The sequence below is a fragment of the Heterobasidion irregulare genome, assembly GCF_000320585.1.
Source record: "Heterobasidion irregulare TC 32-1 unplaced genomic scaffold scaffold_07, whole genome shotgun sequence".
Classification (NCBI taxonomy): domain Eukaryota; kingdom Fungi; phylum Basidiomycota; class Agaricomycetes; order Russulales; family Bondarzewiaceae; genus Heterobasidion; species Heterobasidion irregulare.
Genome location: NW_009258203.1, coordinates 1,685,929 through 1,703,884, shown reverse-complemented (window position 1 = coordinate 1,703,884; position 17,956 = coordinate 1,685,929). Strand labels below are relative to the sequence as shown.

At 60.1% G+C, this 17,956-nt stretch overlaps 8 protein-coding genes across 8 annotated transcripts; 2 read left to right on the top strand and 6 right to left on the bottom strand.

The window, feature by feature from the left end:
- Nucleotides 1-1,039: 1,039 nt before the first annotated feature.
- HETIRDRAFT_410548 (uncharacterized protein) lies at nt 1,040-2,025 on the bottom strand. Its single transcript, XM_009550249.1, has 4 exons — nt 1,934-2,025; nt 1,652-1,858; nt 1,519-1,589; nt 1,040-1,463 (listed from the first exon to the last, which is right to left on the bottom strand). Exons 1-4 carry the CDS (start codon nt 1,997-1,999, stop codon nt 1,094-1,096), a joined length of 714 nt encoding a protein of 237 aa, XP_009548544.1. The 5' UTR covers nt 2,000-2,025; the 3' UTR covers nt 1,040-1,093.
- Nucleotides 2,026-3,247: 1,222 nt separating this feature from the next.
- HETIRDRAFT_247601 (uncharacterized protein) lies at nt 3,248-3,969 on the bottom strand (the record flags this gene model as incomplete). The annotated part of the gene is made up of 2 exons (XM_009550248.1): nt 3,248-3,421; nt 3,811-3,969. Coding segments are annotated over 2 exons (333 nt in total), but the record flags the coding sequence as incomplete, so codon positions are not given.
- A 436-nt stretch (nt 3,970-4,405) lies between these two features.
- On the top strand, nt 4,406-7,104 carry HETIRDRAFT_453022 (uncharacterized protein; the record flags this gene model as incomplete). Its single annotated transcript, XM_009550247.1, has 8 exons — nt 4,406-4,833; nt 4,889-5,100; nt 5,143-5,605; nt 5,662-5,890; nt 5,963-6,028; nt 6,054-6,314; nt 6,364-6,736; nt 6,818-7,104. 8 exons carry the CDS (start codon nt 4,406-4,408, stop codon nt 7,102-7,104), a joined length of 2,319 nt encoding a protein of 772 aa, XP_009548542.1.
- A 274-nt stretch (nt 7,105-7,378) lies between these two features.
- On the bottom strand, nt 7,379-9,682 carry HETIRDRAFT_453021 (uncharacterized protein; the record flags this gene model as incomplete). The annotated part of the gene is made up of 6 exons (XM_009550246.1): nt 7,379-7,588; nt 7,640-7,720; nt 7,782-8,330; nt 8,392-8,781; nt 8,949-9,025; nt 9,091-9,682. 6 exons carry the CDS (start codon nt 9,680-9,682, stop codon nt 7,379-7,381), a joined length of 1,899 nt encoding a protein of 632 aa, XP_009548541.1.
- A 167-nt stretch (nt 9,683-9,849) lies between these two features.
- On the top strand, nt 9,850-10,953 carry HETIRDRAFT_155685 (uncharacterized protein; the record flags this gene model as incomplete). Its single annotated transcript, XM_009550245.1, has 5 exons — nt 9,850-9,908; nt 10,097-10,433; nt 10,496-10,658; nt 10,709-10,798; nt 10,857-10,953. 5 exons carry the CDS (start codon nt 9,850-9,852, stop codon nt 10,862-10,864), a joined length of 657 nt encoding a protein of 218 aa, XP_009548540.1. The 3' UTR covers nt 10,865-10,953.
- Nucleotides 10,954-12,862: 1,909 nt separating this feature from the next.
- HETIRDRAFT_477603 (uncharacterized protein) lies at nt 12,863-14,622 on the bottom strand. The gene has a single exon (XM_009550243.1). It carries the CDS (start codon nt 14,296-14,298, stop codon nt 12,982-12,984), a length of 1,317 nt encoding a protein of 438 aa, XP_009548538.1. The 5' UTR covers nt 14,299-14,622; the 3' UTR covers nt 12,863-12,981.
- HETIRDRAFT_234416 (uncharacterized protein) lies at nt 14,455-14,619 on the bottom strand (the record flags this gene model as incomplete). Its single annotated transcript, XM_009550244.1, has 1 exon — nt 14,455-14,619. A coding segment is annotated over one exon (165 nt), but the record flags the coding sequence as incomplete, so codon positions are not given.
- A 1,263-nt stretch (nt 14,623-15,885) lies between the features above and the next one.
- HETIRDRAFT_117037 (uncharacterized protein) lies at nt 15,886-17,868 on the bottom strand (the record flags this gene model as incomplete). The annotated part of the gene is made up of 3 exons (XM_009550242.1): nt 15,886-17,512; nt 17,572-17,647; nt 17,847-17,868. The coding sequence occupies 3 exons, from the start codon at nt 17,866-17,868 to the stop codon at nt 15,886-15,888; spliced, it is 1,725 nt and encodes a 574-aa protein (XP_009548537.1).
- Nucleotides 17,869-17,956: the final 88 nt, after the last annotated feature.

Here is a 17,956-nt window from a genome sequence, read left to right as displayed (position 1 = left end):
ATCTGATCTAGCGCGGCTCTCACAATCAGTTCAGCAACGGGTCTTCGGAAACGACTACTCACATGCACAGTGCCTTCATGGGCCGTTCAAATGTGAGATAGTCGTGAGACGACTCGACCAAAATGCTAAAAACCCCTGAGACAAACTACACGCTTCGCCGACGAAGGGAGACGAGTAGTTACGGAAATACAAATGGGCTTCTTTATGCAGCGCGTGGTCGCCCAGGCGACGCCGACTGGACCGATTCTGGCACAATTCGAGATCATGAAGCGAATCATGTGTCCTGGCCTGCGCACCGTCGATATGGGACGAGCATGAGCTGTGTGGAGATTGTACAGCAAAACCTGTACGCACTTCACTCACAGCCACCAACTTCCCTTACAGTGTATGTCTCTTCATCGCGACTCACCCCACTGACAGGTCGAGGAAACTGACAGCACTCAGCACTCAGACCTCCTTTCGACATTCTCATGCTCCTGGAGAGCCCAGAAACCTATTGACTAGGCTTTTAGCACACACCCTGTTCAACACTTTTCGAGTAGTCTGTGCATACAAAACAGCTCTCAATCTCAAACGCCCAGTCTGTTCTCGTTGGGGGCGCTGCCGGCGAGATCGGCTGGACGGTTCGACATGGGGGTGCTCAGGCGTCTTGAATCTGACGCGGGATCCAGTTCGAGCAACTCTGAAGCATCGTTGACCGGACAAGCAAGTGCGTCATTTTCACACAATCTCGGCCATGCATCTCGTTGATGGGATTCTTGTGGACAGCGAGCACGTCGTCAGTTCTGAACACTTCGTTGGCATACCCTTCTTGACGTTTGATTTTTCTTGCCTTGATGCTGTAGACTTTCTAGTAGCATTACGACTTCCCGGTACGGTTGACAGATTTGCAACTGACGTCGATGTGCGAGCTGATCGTATTTCTAGGGTGTCCGACACCCCGACGGCCTCATTTGCGTGAGCTACAGTGCATCTCCATCATCCCGACTCACATCCGAGAATGTATCCCCAGCTCGTCCACTGCCGAGACCACATCCACGCCAGTACCGACCGTTGATGATAATCAAAGCGTGTCCACCTCGGATAGTGGTTCTCAGAGTCTTTCGGCTACATCAGCGACTACATCAGCACCGTCATCCTCGACTTCAGTCGATACTTCCGCCTCCTTTTCGGCCTCTCCATCGACTTCCGTAGCTTCATCCGCTTCTTCATTTTCTTTGGGCTCATCGGCTTCCTCAGCTTCCTTCACCGACTTCTCAAGCTTATCACTAACTTCATCGACCGTCCTCACTACTGACTCCAGTAGCCTGTCGACTATCACTTCCGAGCCTCCGGCTTCAACGACCTTCTCGACTACCTCAAGCTCTGCGACGACCTCATCTCCATTTCCGTCCCTGTCCCCATCTTCCGCGTTTTCTGCGTTTTCCACTTCCGCTCCCTCGCCATTTGCGCAGATATTCTCGGTGAGTGACACTGATTTGCCTCTTTCCGCGCCGTGGAGCTCAACTGGTACTCGAGTCGCCCACGACCACAGCGGGTCCGCCGTCCGTCACCGAAAGCCCTGCCCCAGATTCGACTGTCCAGCCATCGTGAGTGACTGCGCCTCAGTACCGCCCGCGACCGCCCTTTGACCTGACCTGGGATTGCACAGCGTTGCCTCGTCCGATTCCATCACGGAGACGCCGTCCGCGACTGTCTCAGCGACGAGCTCATCCGCCACGTCGGTCGGCAGCATCTTCAAAGTCGTCCCCAGCTCGACTTTCGAGCTGAGCAGCCTCACCCCCAGCCCCAGCCCCACCTCAGCCGACATCGGCAGCGCAACCGGCAGCAGCGCACCGCGCACCAATGACTCGTCTCGGTGAGCTCCACGTCTCCCTCGTCCCCCGCGCCACTCCGCACCGCTCACCGTCCCCGCGCGCGCGTATCCTACCAGCGCGAGCACCAAAAACGTCGGCGTCATCGCAGGTGTCGTGAGCACGCTCGCGGTCCTCATGATCATCCTCGTCGTCTGCGTTCTCATCGCGCGCGGCCGCTCCCGCCGGCAGACCACGAGCTGGCGCGAGCGCCTCCTCCGCGGCCGCGCCTTCGCGCACTGGCGCGACTCGGGCGGCGACCCGGAGATGCAGCAGCAGCAGCAGCCGCAATACGCCTCTGCTCGCGGCGCACCTCACCACGCGCAGTTTCCGTCGGGCCCGTCCGTGAGCGAGGCGAGCGTGTACTCGCAGACCTCGGCTCCCCAGCAGCCCCTGGCTACGTTCGCAGGAGACGCCGGCTGGGCCGGGTTCGGCGCCGCCGCAGCGCGCGGGGACCACGACCCCGGGGGCGGCGGAGGCGGCGGGGCGCTCCCCGCGTCGCTCACGCCGGGCGTCCTGAGCATGTCGCCCGTGGATAACATCGACCCGTTCCTGGACACGCCGCCGCCCGCGCACGGCTTCGCTGTCGACCCGGGCTACGGGTCGGCGCCGGGGACGAGCCCGCCGCGCGGAGGGCTGCTGCCCATCGTGGTCGTGTCGGATGCGTACGACGTGGGGAGCCGCAGCCCCGTCTATGTCGGGCGCGCAATGTGATACGCGCAGCGTGGGGCATCACTCCTGTACAGGACGGATATCTGGTGCGTGCGTGTGCGCGTCGCTCTAGGGTGACTGACTGATGTCGATGCCGCGTCCTGCAGATCCTTTGTTGCTCTGTTTTGTTCAGCCCGCTTCGCTTTCTCGCCGTGTTATCAATCGGGGGGTATTTCTCCACTGCCACACCACGTAATGTAAAGGAGGTAAGGAGCTCTGCACGTACGTTTTTGTAGCTGTTATTTCCGATCTCTACTGTGTTGTATTATGAAGGTGTCCCCAATGGTCCACGCTCTTTTACTGATACTTGATGCGGCGTGCCGATGCGCACCGTTCGTCGTAGGAGGAGAATTTGATTGTACAAGCGAGCAAGCGAGCTTCTACACATAGTGTTACAGCGAAGCTCTCCGGGTTCCGATTAACATGTCCAGCGAGCAGAGCAGACAGAAGACATAGCATAGCGACTTCCAATAGCAAAAGGGAGAGATGTCCAAGGCCACTCAGATCTGCGAAAAAGTAAGGACAGGGAAGTGTTCACGGAACAGTGGCCCCGAGCACGAAGAGTCGATACAAACCGGCCCTGCCTCACCACGGGCTCCGCGGTCACAAGCCGTCCGCCGCCGACTCCTCGACGGAGACCGCGGTTGGCTGCATGAACGGCGCACCCAGTTCTAAACCCGCGGCTGGGTGGCGTGCTGCTCGCGGTCTTGCCTGCGCCGGGTCTCCACCCACAGGTTGTACGCGACGGTCGTGATCAGCGCCTCGTCCTGCGACATCAACCGCACGGCCTCGTGGACGTCGAGCAGCGTGCCAACGTACGCCTGCTCGTCCGGCATGCCCGTGTTCTCCTCCCGAACCTGGCACGATCGAGCGATCGCCGCAGGGTGAAAACAAAAATGACATGACGAAAAGGAACATCAGTGTGTCCCCGCGCAATGGGGATAGTGAGGAGGACACGCACGGCATCGTGCGGGATCTGTCCGACGTAGTAGAACGCGATGTATTCGCCGCCGTTGTCGAGCGCGCCCGACCTGCGGCGGTACGGCCCGAAGCGATGCGTGGTGATGTATATCGGCTCCGTGTTGAGTGCCGCCGCGGTGCGCGATGCGCCTGCACTGGACTGCCCAGGCGCAACGAGCGCGCGCGTGGGGGTGCACAAAGGCATGAACTCGGCGCGGTAGCCTGACTGTAGGCGGGCGGGCGGGCGGTAGGTAGGGAGCATGAGCGGGTCGGGCGCGCGACGCACCTCCTCGTACGCCTCGCGCAGGGCACACTGCTCGATGCTCTCGCCTCTGTCCTTGCGCCCCCGGGGGAGAAACCACTGGCGCGTCTGCGTGTCATGCACGACGACGACCTTGGACGTCGTCGGCTGGATGATGACCATGGATGCGGCGAGCTGGAACTCGCGCGCGAACCAGATGCTGTTCGGGACGGCGGCGGAGGAGCAGTTGGACAACGGTGGCGGTGGCGGCGGCGATATTGACGGGAGTGTGATGTGGGTGCGGTGCATTGGTTGGTAGATCAGAGCGGGGTGCGATGGCGAGCGAGGTATGTGGGGAAGGACGTGTTAACACAGAGAGCTGACGCTATCTTGCGTTGGGAAACAGTCACTCCGACCAAGTGACGCCTTGTGACGCATCATCTTCTCGACTCCATCGAGCTCCGTCGCTGTCGAGGACAGTGAATATCTTCGCTGACTCTGCGATCTTGCTCTTTCAGAAGTAAAATATTGCGACTCTTTCACGAGATCTCCCACGAGAGAAGGGCTTTGCGATATCAGTATCACTCCGCGCACATTCCAATTAGAGAGGACTGATATTCTACAACCAGCAGTGATTACGATGTCTTCGCAACATGGCGAGGAAGACGAGGGTCCTCTGAAATCCTACGACAGGCACACTGAATTCATGCTCCTCACCATGCTCGTTACGTTAGTCACCACTATCAACTCTGGCCCACCAGCTTGGAAACCACCAAGGACCATCACTGAGAAACCACGGTCGAAGCCTGCTGCACTCAACGCTGTGCCCGCAGTCTTGCTGCGACGCTCAGATGTTGTTGCAGCTGTGGTTGACTATGCTTCCGTTGGATTTTCCGATAGGATGATGAAAGTATATGTCACGGAAGAACGTCCTGTCACTTTGAGTACTTCTCTTGCCTTTGCAAACCTGGAACAAGGTGTCAAGTGTCCAGAGGGAGACGACAGTCGCCACGTCTTATTGCCAACTGCAAAGATCAGCGTCGACGGCTGGCAAGGGCTGAAAGCGCCGTGAGGACTATCATCACTGAGAGTTCTCCCTTTCTCACCAGCATGGAAATCACAGCGCTCATTTTCCTATCGGCGAGCACATCGCCATCCTTAACGAGTATCTCATGGCGATCAATCAGCCAGCGCAAGACACAGACATAGACAAGCGTCACCTCACATGCTATATCACCGCGACGTCTTGGTTCAAAATGAAGAGCAGAATCAACCTCTCGTGGTCCAAGGCGTTCATTCGGAGCCTTAAGACAATGTCTCTTGACAGGATCAGAGGTACATTCAGGCCCTCCCGTGTTGATCAAAAACATGATACAGGGTTCATCGTGTTTCTCAACGAACGTGGGCTATACCACATCTCGCTCCTTGCGAAACGTGATCCGACACTGTCGGGTAACTCTGATCTATTGCAGCTCGTCCAGGTGGGCCAAGCCGTGTACAAAGACAGGGCTCTACCTTTGTATACCGAGGAATCATGTGTCGGATTCCATCAATGCCTCGTCAGCACCCTCGTGTGTTACCAGGCCGCGCTCCAGGAGATGGAACAGTGCTGGCGGGCTTATCATCTAGCAGACAAGATCTTGATGCATTTGCAGGCAACACGGACAGAGTTGGCGACGCGTGAGAGCCCTGACTCGAAGGATACGATGGTGAAGTTGTCGGGATCCCCTTTCTTGGTTCCAGATTTTGATTCCGTCCTCAGTCTCCGCGATGACGAAAGCCTTGCGCAGGAGTACAAGGATAAGATCGAAGGCCGGACGCTCGAGGCGGTGGAGAGATTGTAAAATCTGAGGAATCAGTCGCGAAGTCGTACACTGAACTGCGTATAATCGCTAGGGAAGCCTTTAGTCATGGCAGAGCGCTCTATGCCATGGGACCCGCCCAAATCCTCGAGCATCGCTTTTATGTTCTCTCCAGTTCCCTTCTACATGTCCTAGACACAAGCAATCTCACCAGACGCCAGCAAACTCCAAACATGGACGAGGATCTCGAAGCGGAGCTACAGGCTGAAGCAGAGTTATGGGCCGCAGTAGAGATACGTGATGCTCGTGTCTGCAACAATGTGGTTCGCACAGACAAAGCATACCTTGCCATCAGGTGGCTCCGTCTTCGATACTCACATCACATCGCGATCCAGGAGCTATCACAGTTTGCTAAGGCATTCAAAGGACCAATGCGCATTCAGCTTCTTGCTTCCTCGAGAGTCAGTCATGATCTCATGCTCCCAGATTGGAGGCCCGTCATCGACAGGCTCTATGGAGCGCGGTCTCAAGACGTTTGCCGTCGAGGAGCGTTTGAAACGCGACACAGATGCTCAGATCCAAGGCCGCTCCCAGATTGCGCCCATCCTCGAGGCATTCCGCACGGCTTTTGACGAGGAGCCGAAACTGAAGCTTACAGGCACGGTTCGCTGTGAGGCAGCATTGGCGGCGGCGATGGTCAACGTGGAGGCTGCGGACGTCAACGGCGAATGGCAACCGCTCGCAAAGGTACGTCCTCGCCATGACCCATGTCTGGTCATCGTATAACCCGCCGCAGACGTTCGACGCGTTCCTCGCGTCGGTGTCCAGACCGTGCTGTCCCGTCTGCTGGGACGTGATGGCATTCCTGAGGACGTACGCGGCAGAGACGCAGGCTCTCAGCCTCGGTATCGAACCGGTTCGTTCGTCGGGTTCTCCTGTCGCGATCTTGGCCACACCCATTGATATCGCGGACCGGCCAAGCGAAGCCGATTCTGCGTCCTTCGAAATGCGTGGTCGCCATTCCAGCGTGTGGCCTGCGGCTTTGCCACCGTGGACGCCTGAGGTGGCGCTCGACGAGATGGTGGAGAGTCTCAGAACACGCCTCCGTGAGCGCATCGATGACGTGAGATGGGACACGGGCGAGCGCGAAATGGCCCGCTTATGCGGAGGTTGGATTCAAAGGAGGGGATTTCACAAGCTCTAGAGGGATATGATTATATACCGCGAGGGGTTCCTTGTACCAGTGTCAGACGTGTGCCGTACCGTCGATAGAGGCCAGAACTGCGTCCGTGCACGAATCATCATCCGAAGGACCGGAGAAGCCACGAGGAGAACGCCCCCGCCGTTCGGGTTCGGGTTCGGGTTCGCACGGATGTCAGACGTGCGGTATCTCACACGTGTCCCGCTGAACATGATCAGAGAGGCTGCGAGCGACGTCGACCGCAGCGGGTCGGCGGTGAGCAGGCGGCTAGTGGACAAGCGTGAACGGCTCTTTCTATGCGCAGGAGATAGTCGAGCTATGAAGGCATATATATGATCTACCGCACGGGTCGTCTCAGCTCCGTTGACTCAGACGCCTTGCGTGGACACACACACGTCGACGCCCAGCATACGCTCCCGCGGCAGACCACCCACCAGATCAGAATGTGGCATCTGCATATACAACGCGTGTCTTCATTGGTACATCACAACACAGGACCCAACAACCAAAACCGCGACCGACCGAGCCAACCGCCCCCCGCCCGCCCCTCCCCCATCCACAAAGAAAAAAAAAAAACAGACCGAGCATCGAGTACCCCAGGCGCGGCGCGTCACCTGCGCTCCCACCGCCCGCCGCCCGCGTCCCCGCCGCCGCCCGCCCCAGCCCCAGCCCCAGCCCCGCGCCGACCCATGAAGAAGCAGCCCTCGTACCCAGCGACGCCGATCGGGCTGAGCGTATCGCGCCAGCGCCCGACGAGGTTCCCGTGCCGGTCGCCGACGAGGTAGCCGCGGTAGAGCCACCGCCCGCGGTCGCCGTCGACCTGCGCGCGAGCACATAAAAAAAAAAGCAAGGAAGGGAGGGGGGCACGCACGTATTCTTTCGAGATGCTGATGAAGCCGTCGTCGGGCCGGATGCGGCCCAGGAGGTTGAAGACGCCCCACGAAGAATGTCCCTGTGTGTACGCGCACGCGTACGCGATGCGCACACGCACGCGCGCGAACGGGCAAGCGGACGGTCAGAACGACGCGCACGCGCACGCGGGAGCTCGCGGGCGCACTGACCTCTCCCACGACGAGCACCTCGCGCACGCGGCGCGCGTACTCCTTCTCCTCCTCCGCGTCCGCGTCCGCGTCCCCTGCCGCACCTCCTCCGTGCCCGCCGCCGTGCGCGCGCGCGGCCTCGTAGCGCGAGACGCCGGCGCGCGTCGGTTCCCGGACGAGTGCGGCGTCGCCCGTGAGCTGTATGTCGACGCCGGGGGGGAAGAACGCGCGCAGCGGGTCGCCGATGGAGAGCGGGCGGTACGCGTCGTCGTCGCCGCCTTCGCCATCACCTTTGCCATCACCTTCGCCTTCGCCTTCGCCTTCGTTTTCGCCAACGTCGCCGCCGTTGCCAGCGTCAGCGTGGCTGTTGCGGCGGCGCGGGGCGTGCGCGGACGGCTCCGGGGCGAGCAGGTGGTACTCGCGCAGCTTCCACGTCTGCGGGTGGCGCGCGACGACGCTCTGGTGGAGCGTGGGCGGGGCGGCGCCGGAGAGGAGCGCGGCGTACGCCGTAAAGTCGGTGTACTGCACACGGGGCGCCGGACGGGGTCAGGGGGTCGATCGTGAGAACGCGGGGGGGAGAGACACCTGCCGTGAAGAGGCCCTCCCAGACGCCTTCCAAGCTTCCGAGCTTGAACGCGCGGGCGGGCGGGTCCGCGTCCGCCGCGGCGTCGGGGGGAGCGCCCGCGAGCGCGAGGCAGCGGTGCCATTCGCTGTCCCACTCTGCGCTCATGGGGAGGTCGGCGGAGATGGCGGAGGGGGGGAGCGGGGACGCGTGCGGGGTGAGGAGGGTGCGGGGTGCGTGGGGGCGGTGGTTCGGCGCGAGGGCGAGGTAGGCGAGGATGGCGGGGGCGGCGAGCGGGGGCGGGGCGAGGGGCGGGTAGGCGCCGTGGCTTTGTGTGGGGACGGGGTGGGTGTGGTGTGGGGGCGGGCGGCGGGGGACGTAGGGGGTCCAGGAGGGCTGGCAGATCGGGTACTGTGTGGGCGGGTGTCAGCGGGGCTGCGTGATGGATCTCCGGGCTGGTGTACATCATCGCCATTGTGTCTCGCGATGTGTCACGGGTGCGATCGCGGGGGATCGTTTGCCGCGTGATTGGGCGCGCGTGTGTGTGTGTGTGTGTGTGTGTGGGTGTGCGCACTGACCTTGTGGGCGGCGAGAGCGATGATCTTGAGGGTGCTCATGACGCTGGGGAAGTTGAGCTCGTCCAGAAAGTAGTCCTCTGCGGGGCGCGGGCGTGAACGGGCGGCGGCGGGGGGCAGGAGGAGCGCGCTGGGGACGGCTCACCGGGGCGGAGGAGGAACCAGAAGAGCCACATGGCGACGGCGGAGAGCTCTGTGTTGCGAGGCCACTGGTTGCTGGCGATGGCGATGCGGGCGCCGGACGCGCCGGAGGGGTCGAACCAGTAGTCGCGGAGCCAGGCGTCCATGTGCGCGTACTCGCGCAGCTGGCGCTCGTTCCTGCCGTCGTTCTCGAGCATCATGACGTACACGGTCCAGAGCATCTCGCTGACGAGCTGGTGGGTCTCGGGGTCGTCGGGGTCGGCGGCGGCGGAGGTCGGGTGGACGAAGCAGCCGACGTGCATGCGGATGCGCTGGAGGAGGACGAAGCGGCGGCGGAGGTCGGCGGCGAGCTGGGCGGGGGCGGTGGCGCGGGGGCCGAGGCGGCGGAGCGGGGCGCGTGCGTCGAACTTTGCAGCGAAGATGCGGGCGTGGAGGTGCGGGTTGGACGCGCTGGAGAGGGCGGCGGCGAGCCGGCGGTTGGCGAGCAGGAGCGGGACGAGGTCGGCGGGCGGGCCGATGGGGTCGGCGGAGGCGGCGAAGAAGGCGATGTGCTCCAGGACCTCTTGCGGGACGATGTCGAGCGGGGAGGGCGACATGATCGCGGTCGAGGCTGCGTCAGCGCGCGCTGGGTAGCACTACTTATCGGCCGCGAACGTGACCGGCGGCGAACGTGACCGGCGGCGTGGTCGCGCGCCTGCCCTAGACATCACGTGTGCTTAAGTTTTCTCTTGTCCATCGATCGCGTCCCTCACCGCCCCCCACCATGTCTTTCGATCTCCTCAAGCTCGAAGCCCACCTCGCCGCCCGCTCCTACATCGAGGGGTACGTCTCTCTCTTCGTCCGTCTCGCTTTTCCGTGATGAGTATCCGCTATGGTCCGTGTTTCCAAGAGGCGACTAGACACCGCTGCACAAGCATGCCGACAACTCAAATCCTTAGCTTTCTGATCCATCCTCGTCCTCCGCGTCCTTCCTCGAGCCTTCTTTCCTGACTCGTTTCTTTGGCCCCCAGCTACACCCCCTCCCAGGCCGACGTCCACGTCTTCAAGGCCCTCGCCGGCGTCCCCGCAGCCGCCACCTCCCCCCACGCCTTCCGCTGGTACAACCACATCAAGTCCTACTCCTCCGAGTTCGACTCCCTCGCGGGCTCCAGCACCGCCGGCGAGGCCTTCACCGCCGCCCCCGCCCCCGCCCCCGCTGCTCCCGCCGCAGCCGAGGAGGACGATGACGACGAAGTCGACCTCTTCGGCTCCGACGAGGAAGACGACGCCGAGGCGGAGCGCGTCAAGGCGGAGCGTGTCGCCGCCTACCAGGCCAAGAAGGCCAACAAGCCCAAGACCATCGCCAAGGTCCGTCCCCTCCGTATCCGACGCATCGTTTGCGGACGCTGATGCCCTCTCGCCCCGCGCAGTCCGTCGTCACCCTCGAGGTGAAGCCCTGGGACGACGAGACGGACATGAAGGCCCTCGAGGACTCCGTCCGCTCCATCCAGCAGGAGGGCCTCGTCTGGGGCGCCAGCAAGCTCGTCGCCGTCGGCTACGGCATCAAGAAGCTCCAGATCACCATCGTCATCGGTGAGTCGCGATCGCCCGTCGCCTCCTCCTGATCTGACCCTGTTTTCCAGAGGACGAGCTGGTGTCGCTCGACGAGCTCCAGGAGAAGGTCGCCGAGTTCGAGGACTACGTGCAGAGCACGGATGTCGCCGCCATGCAGAGTAAGCGCCTCGCTCTCCGTGTTCTCGGTCGGTCGCTGATTCGGTTCGTGTCGCGCAGAGCTGTAAGAGTTGTGTACTACGATCGTCGTCGTGTGTCTGTATCCGCATCGGGGTTTGAGCAGTTTGAATCTATATGTTGTTGTACTATCGGATCCACATCGATGTCTGATGAGCGAGTGCGCGCGCGTCGCGGCTCGGTCGTCCCGCATGATTCGAGGCACACGTCGTTATCGGGACAGCGATGAACGGCGAACACGCGAAGAAACTGGCTTGACAGTTACGGCACCACCGTGCACAACGCCCCGCATTCCAGATACATCGACCGCTTATTACCACTGCCCTTGCTACGTACACAGTACACAGTACACAGTGCACAGTACACAGTACACGGTACACACCCCGATCTTCGCATCGCGGCCTCCTCACTGAGGGACAACGATCCGCACAACGCGCTCCCCGCTGGCACGACGGACCGTGCGGCGCACGCTGCTCGGCGCTCGGAGCCGGCTCGGGGTACGTGTGCGCTACTTACTGATGGCGGGACGGCGCGGCACGGGTGGTATGCGAGTTCGAACGAGGGCGGGAACGCGTACGTGGGGGGCTGCGGGTGTGGGGGCGGGGGCGGGTGGATAGGCGGGGGCGGGCGTCGCTGTGGTGGAGAGACTGGCTCGGCGCGGGGACGGGATAGGTCTCGAGGACGCGGTTGCGAGCGACGGGCGGGCGGGGCGGGGCTCTGCCGTGCGAGGCTCGCGGGGATCTTGTACTAGGTAGGCAGTGCACCGTGGACGCGCGCACCTCGATAGATGGAAAGCGGTCACTCGTCATCTCCTTGTCACGTCGAGGGCCCCACTCTCAGCTTTCGTTGGATTTAGATCGCGCACGTACGTTGGGGATCGGCGGGTAAGAACAGAAGTGCGTGCTGCGCCGATGCCCTCGATTTCCTGCCGATTGCTTGTGTCTGATGTCGTCGTGGCTGGAGCTGGGCGTTGGGATCTGATGTGACTGTAGGCACGATGGCTTCGATTTTCTCTATTCGCTCCTTCTGCGCATTGGACTGCGAAAGCCTCAGCGTCTCGAGCGGTGCTTTCGGCAAGCGATGGGTGAGCGCTTGACAGCATGCATCGCGGCTGCCGCAGCGACCCGCTTGGCCATGAATGGGACGAGCAGCTGGCAGTCCTCTCAGGTGTCTGAGACAGGGTGGCAGATCATGTGGACCAAGGTGTGAGTAGGGAGGTCGAGGTTTGCTGCGAGCGAGCGGCAGCTGTTCAACACACCTCCGAGACTCAGCCCATTGAGACGCGGGAGGGAGATGCTGCGGGAGGTGCCCATCGAGGCAGGGCCAGGCGACAGCACACGATGGACAGCAGTAGAGCAGGATCGCGCGCTCGTCGCAACTTTCTCTGTCCCAATTCCCCAAACCGTGACATTGGGGAACCCTCCGTCCTCGACTCCTCGCAAAGCGAGCTCACTCCTCGGTCTCGCCCGGGACGGTGAGTGCGTTCGCGTTCAAGAATAAACGTCAGTCATGTACACAGGGTCAACAAAATATGGTGATAATTATATGATTCTGAGGACACCTGGGTCGTCGCAGGATGCCGCTGCTCGGGCGCTTGTTGCTCGAGGCAAGGCTAGGAAAGAGGCCGGACAGCGGCTGCTTATGAAGGGTGAAATCCATTCGGCGTGCGGTACAATTCTCGACACCGCGAGCGCGAGCGCGCAGAGCGAAGCTCTCCTGCGTGGGTGCGATGTGGATGGGTGGTGCCTGTACTCGTGCATGGCAGCGAGCAGCTGGACGTAAGGACGAGGCTCGCGGCGGGCTTGTACTAGGTAGGCAGTGCGCTGTGGACGCGCGCAGCACGTCGCGGCCGTGCGGGGTCCGGTACGGTCGACGCACGGGAGTAGGGCCCAGTGCCAGGCCTCCCCCGATTGCCCGCGCGCCTCCCCTCAGTTGAGTCCACACCTGCACAGCCTGGACCACTTCGGACAATGTGGAGGGTTCGGTGAGATTTTGGTTTTGCACGCCGATGATTTGAAAGCGGCCGCATTCTATCGGTATTCAGAAGTACTTGTGGACCCACTCTCGTCCAGTTCTCGTCCGTGTGTCAGAATCAGAGCGCGTACTTACATGGAGGATCGGGATCGGTAACAAAAGTGTGACAGAGAGTGCTGAGACGCTCGATTCCCTACCTATGATCATGCATACGGCCAAAGTAATCGAACGGTATCGGGAACCGAGCGTCAGACTCTACGATGACAGTAGGCACGACGGCTTCAAAGGTCTCTATCCATTTCTTCTGCACATCGCAATCCAAAAGCTTCAGCGTCTTGAGCGGTGCCTTCGGCGTGCGAGAAGCGAGTGCTCCCGCGAGCTCTTCATCTGATCGCGGTGTCCCTGGCGCGACGTCGTGGATGCCCAACAGCTCCCACAAGGCGAGGGTTTTCAATGCCGGAAATAGCAGAGTCGGTGCTTCATCTGGCGGCTCGCCCGCACGCGATTCCATGCTGAGCGAGCTCACAAGATGCCTAGCTGCCGAGCCCCGCACGTTTACCGTCTCCACTCGCTTCGCGGGGCGGAGCGTCTCCTGCCAGTGCCCTGGATGGAACCAACTCTCCTGGCCCGTAAATATCGACAGCGTTCGAAGCTCTTCCAGCGGAAGCGCGGCGCAGACGGCCTCAAACAGCCACCGGAGGACCTCACCGTCGGGAGATGGGAGATAAATGTCAACATCGAGAGGCAGAGCGCTGAATCGGGTCGTGTGCGGTTCAATAGGTCCGAAGGCAAGCCTGATGGACGTAATCCACAGGCTGTTCACGTAGAGATACTCGATGGGGTGTATCGTGGCTGCCGCGGCGATCCGCTCGGTGATGAATGGGACAAGCAGATGGCAGTCCTCCCCGTTGTTTGAGAAAGATTTGCATATCATCCGGATCGAGGTGTGGGCAGGGAGATCGAGACTAGCTGCAAGACGGCGACAGCCACTCAGACCGCCTGCAAGACGCAGCACATCGAGGTGCAGAAGGGAGACGCTGCGGGAGTGGCTCATTGAAGCAGGGAAAGGCAACGGGAGGGGGTTGAGATGTAGGACCTCGAGGTCCGGCATTCGCTCGAGGACGTCAAGTAGCTCATCGTTGGTGTATTCCGGTGGCGTCCGATCAGTCATCCTCATGTTGATTTTCAGCAAGACGAGGTTTGCCGACAATACGGTGTGATTTGGAGGGACGTAGTAGTCGCCGAGCCAGACGTGGCGCAGGCGTGGGGTGGTGTTTGCAAAAAGGTCTGTAGGCAGCGTGCTCGTGCTCCTACAGTAGATCTCGACAGATTCCAACATTAGCGCGGGGCGGTTGAGGCGCGCGAGGACCGAGGTCAAGTTGCCTTGCCGGCCATCTCTAAGCTGAAGGTGCCGCACGTAGTCGATGTGTTTGACGACGTAGTCCAAGAGCGGCTTGCAGTCTGCATCCGTGTACACATCGATAGGCGCTTGACAGGCGCGACGCGCCATCTCCAGAGCCCACTCGACGCCAATGGTATTGTGATTGATCTCTGTCCAGAGACACGGATTTTCGATTGCTACGGCGCGCCAACGCGCGCACACATGTGTCGCTGGTACGATCCAGGCAAGTCTAGTATGCGACGACACACCGCCCGGTGGTCCGACAACAGGGTTGAGAGTGATGAGCCAGAGGAAGATGCAGGTGAGTATCTCGGGAGGGATAGAATGGACGTGGAAGATTGCAGAGGCTGCGCTGGTAGTTTGCGAGCCAGGGCTGGAGAAATCGTCTGCAACGTCGGATGGCAGCCGTGGAATGGCAGGACTGGTTGTGCTGAACAAAAATAAGTAAGTTAGATAGACTGCATTGAGAGAGGATTGTGCAAGTACCTTGAAACTGTATCAGACATCTTTCTCAGTCCTCCCTTGGCCAGAAAGATGTGAGCTGCCAGAACGTGGAGAAGGGTATCAGCGGTACTAGGAGAGCAAGGTCACGCGCTCGTCACAACCTTCTCTGTCCCAAACCGTGACATCGGGGAACCGTAAGTATCAGAGCCGAGAATGCGTTCTGATGCATGGAAACCTGCCCTCCTCCTGTGTTCACATTCTGCCTCATACCAGACCGGAGCCCTGAGAGGTTAGGCTTGAATTCCGGTGTCATATTGTCAACAGGATATCGGGACACTTCACTGCAGGCCGTTACAGGAAAGCATTCTCGTGCCCGCGGACCGTGCTCTCACTGCCCTGCCTGTCTCGCCCACCCCCCCCACTGCTTCCACCCACAGATATGTCATCATCTGCACTCCATGACGAGCTCATATTAACCGTCTTTTCTGCCATCGAGTCCCTCCCGCAGACGCGCAAAGCGAGCTTACTCCTCGATTAGGCCCTGGCCTTGTTGGAAGCGGGGCGGTGAGTGAATTCATGGTCAAGAATGAACATCATTCACAAACAGAAGGTCAACAAGATATGGTGATGAAGTCGAGAGAGATCTGGACATGTTTCTGAGGACACCTGGATTGCGGCAGGATGCGATTGCTTGGGCGATTGGTGCTCGAGGCAAGGCTAGGAACGAGACTGGACAGTGGCTCCTTGTGAAGGGTGAACAAGGTAAGACTCATATCCATTCAGCGTGCGGTCCAATTCTCGAATACGCGACCACGAGCGCGCAAGGCGGAGCTCTCCTGCGTGGGTGCGAGGTAGATGGGTGATGCCTATACTCGTATGGCAGCGAGCAGCTGGACATGATGACGAAGCTTGCGGCGGCCTTGTACTAGATAGTGCACCGTGGACACGAGGACGTCATGGCGGCCGCGCGGGGTACGGTACGGTCCATGCACGGAAGCTTGCGAGCAGTGATCACAGGATGCTGAAACCTAGCCGGACACGTCCGCAATTCGGCCGATGTGGAGGGATAGATGAGACCGTGTTTTGCACCTCGATAGTTAAAAAGCGGTCACGTTATTGTCCTGTCAACGCCTCAAAGGCATGGACCCGCTCTCAGCTTTTGTTAGATTCAGATCACGCACGTACATTGAGAATCGGTGGGAGAAAACAGAATTGTGCCATGCTGCGCTGAGGCCCTCGATTTCCTACCGATCACTCATGTTTACTGCCGCGGTAAAGGAACGGTATCGGGAACCGAGCGTCAGAATCTACGATGACAGTAGGCACGACGGCTTCAAAGGTCTCTATCCATTTCTTCTGCACATCGCAATCCAAAAGCTTCAGCGTCTTGAGCGGTGCCTTCGGCGTGCGAGAAGCGAGTGCTCCCGCGAGCTCTTCATCTGATCGCGGTGTCCCTGGCGCGACGTCGTGGATGCCCAACAGCTCCCACAGAGCGAGGGTTTTCAATGCCGGAAATAGCAGAGTCGGTGCTTCATCTGGCGGCTCGCCCGCACGCGATTCCATGCTGAACGAGCTCACGAGATGCCTAGCTGCCGAGCCCCGCACGTTTACCGTCTCCACTCGCTTCGCGGGGCGGAGCGTCTCCTGCCAGTGCCCTGGATGGAACCAACTCTCCTGGCCCGTAAATATCGACAGCGTTCGAAGCTCTTCCAGCGGAAGCACGGCGCAGATGGACTCGAGAAACCAGCGGGGGACCTCACTGTCGGGCAATGGAAAACGAATGGCGACGTCGAGAGGCAGAGCGCTGAATTGGGTCGTGTGCGCTTTGAGAGGTCCGAAGGAAAGCCTGACGAACGTAGCCCACACGCCGTTCACGTAGAGATGCTCGATGGGGTGTATCGTGGCTGCCGCGGCGATCCGCTCGGTAATGAATGGGACAAGCAGATGGCAGTCCTCCCCGTTGTTTGAGAAAGATTCACATATCATCCGGATCGAGGTGTGGGCAGGGAGATCGAGGCTAGCTGCAAGACGGCAACAGCCACTCAGACCACCTTCAAGACGCAGCACGTCGAGGTGCAGGAGGGAGACGCTGCGGGACTTGCCCAGCGAGGCAAGGCCAGGCAACGGGAGGGTTTCGAGATGTAGGATCTCGAGGTTTGGCATTTGCTCGAGGACGTCAAGTAGCTCATCGTTGGTGTATTCCGGTGACGTCCGATCAGTCGCCCTCATGTGAATTTTCAGCGAGACAAGACTTGCCGACAATACGGTGTGATTTGGGGAAACGTAGTAGTCGCCGAGCCAGACGTGGCGCAGGCGTGGGGTGGTGTTTGCAAAAAGGTCTGTAGGCAGCGTGCTCGTGCTCCTACAGTAGATCTCGACAGATTCCAACATTGGCGCGGGGCGGTTGAGGCGCGCGAGGACCGAGGTCAAGTTGTCTTGACTGCCATCTCTAAGCTGAAGGTGCCGCACGTGGTCGATGTGTTTGACGACGTAGTCCAAGAGCGGCATGCAGTCTGCATCCGTGTACACATCGATAGGCGCTTGACAGGCGCGACGCGCCATCTCCAGAGCCCACTCGACGCCAATGGTATTGTGATTGATCTCTGTCCAGAGACACGGATTTTCGATTGCTACGGCGCGCCAACGCGCGCACACATGTGTCGCTGGTACGATCCAGGCAAGTCTAGTATGCGACGATACACACCCCCATGGTCCGAGAACTGGGTTGAGAGTGATGAGCCAGAGGAAGATGCAGGTGAGTATCTCGGGAGGGATAGAATGGACGTGGAAGAGTGCAGAGGCTGCGCTGGTAGTTTGCGAGCCGGAGAACTCGTCTGCAACGTTGGATGGCAGCCGTGGAATGGCAGGACTGGTTGTGCTGAACAAAAATAAGAAGTGGGTTGGATCGACTGCGTTGAGAAAGGATCGTGCACGTACCTTGAGATTGTATCAGGCATATTTCTCAGTCCTCCCTTCGTAAGGAAGATGCGTGCTGCCAGAACTTGGAGAGGGGCTATTCAAAAATTCTCGCGCTTAGTTGAGCAAGGTCACACGCTCGCCAAAACATTCTCTGTCCCAAACCGTGACATTGGGGAACTCCTTGTCCTCGAAACCGTATCAGAGCGAGAAATGCATTCTGATATAGCTAGTCTGCGATCACAGGTCTCTCGTCGCACGTTGAGTACGAACCATTTGGCAGCTACACTGCCTACCTCCTCCCCGACCCTCTGCCATTGATATCCCCTAGCAAACGTCCTGTCTTAATGACAGGCAATCTCGTCCACACTACATACCGAAACTAGCATGCTCTGAAGTCCGCCGC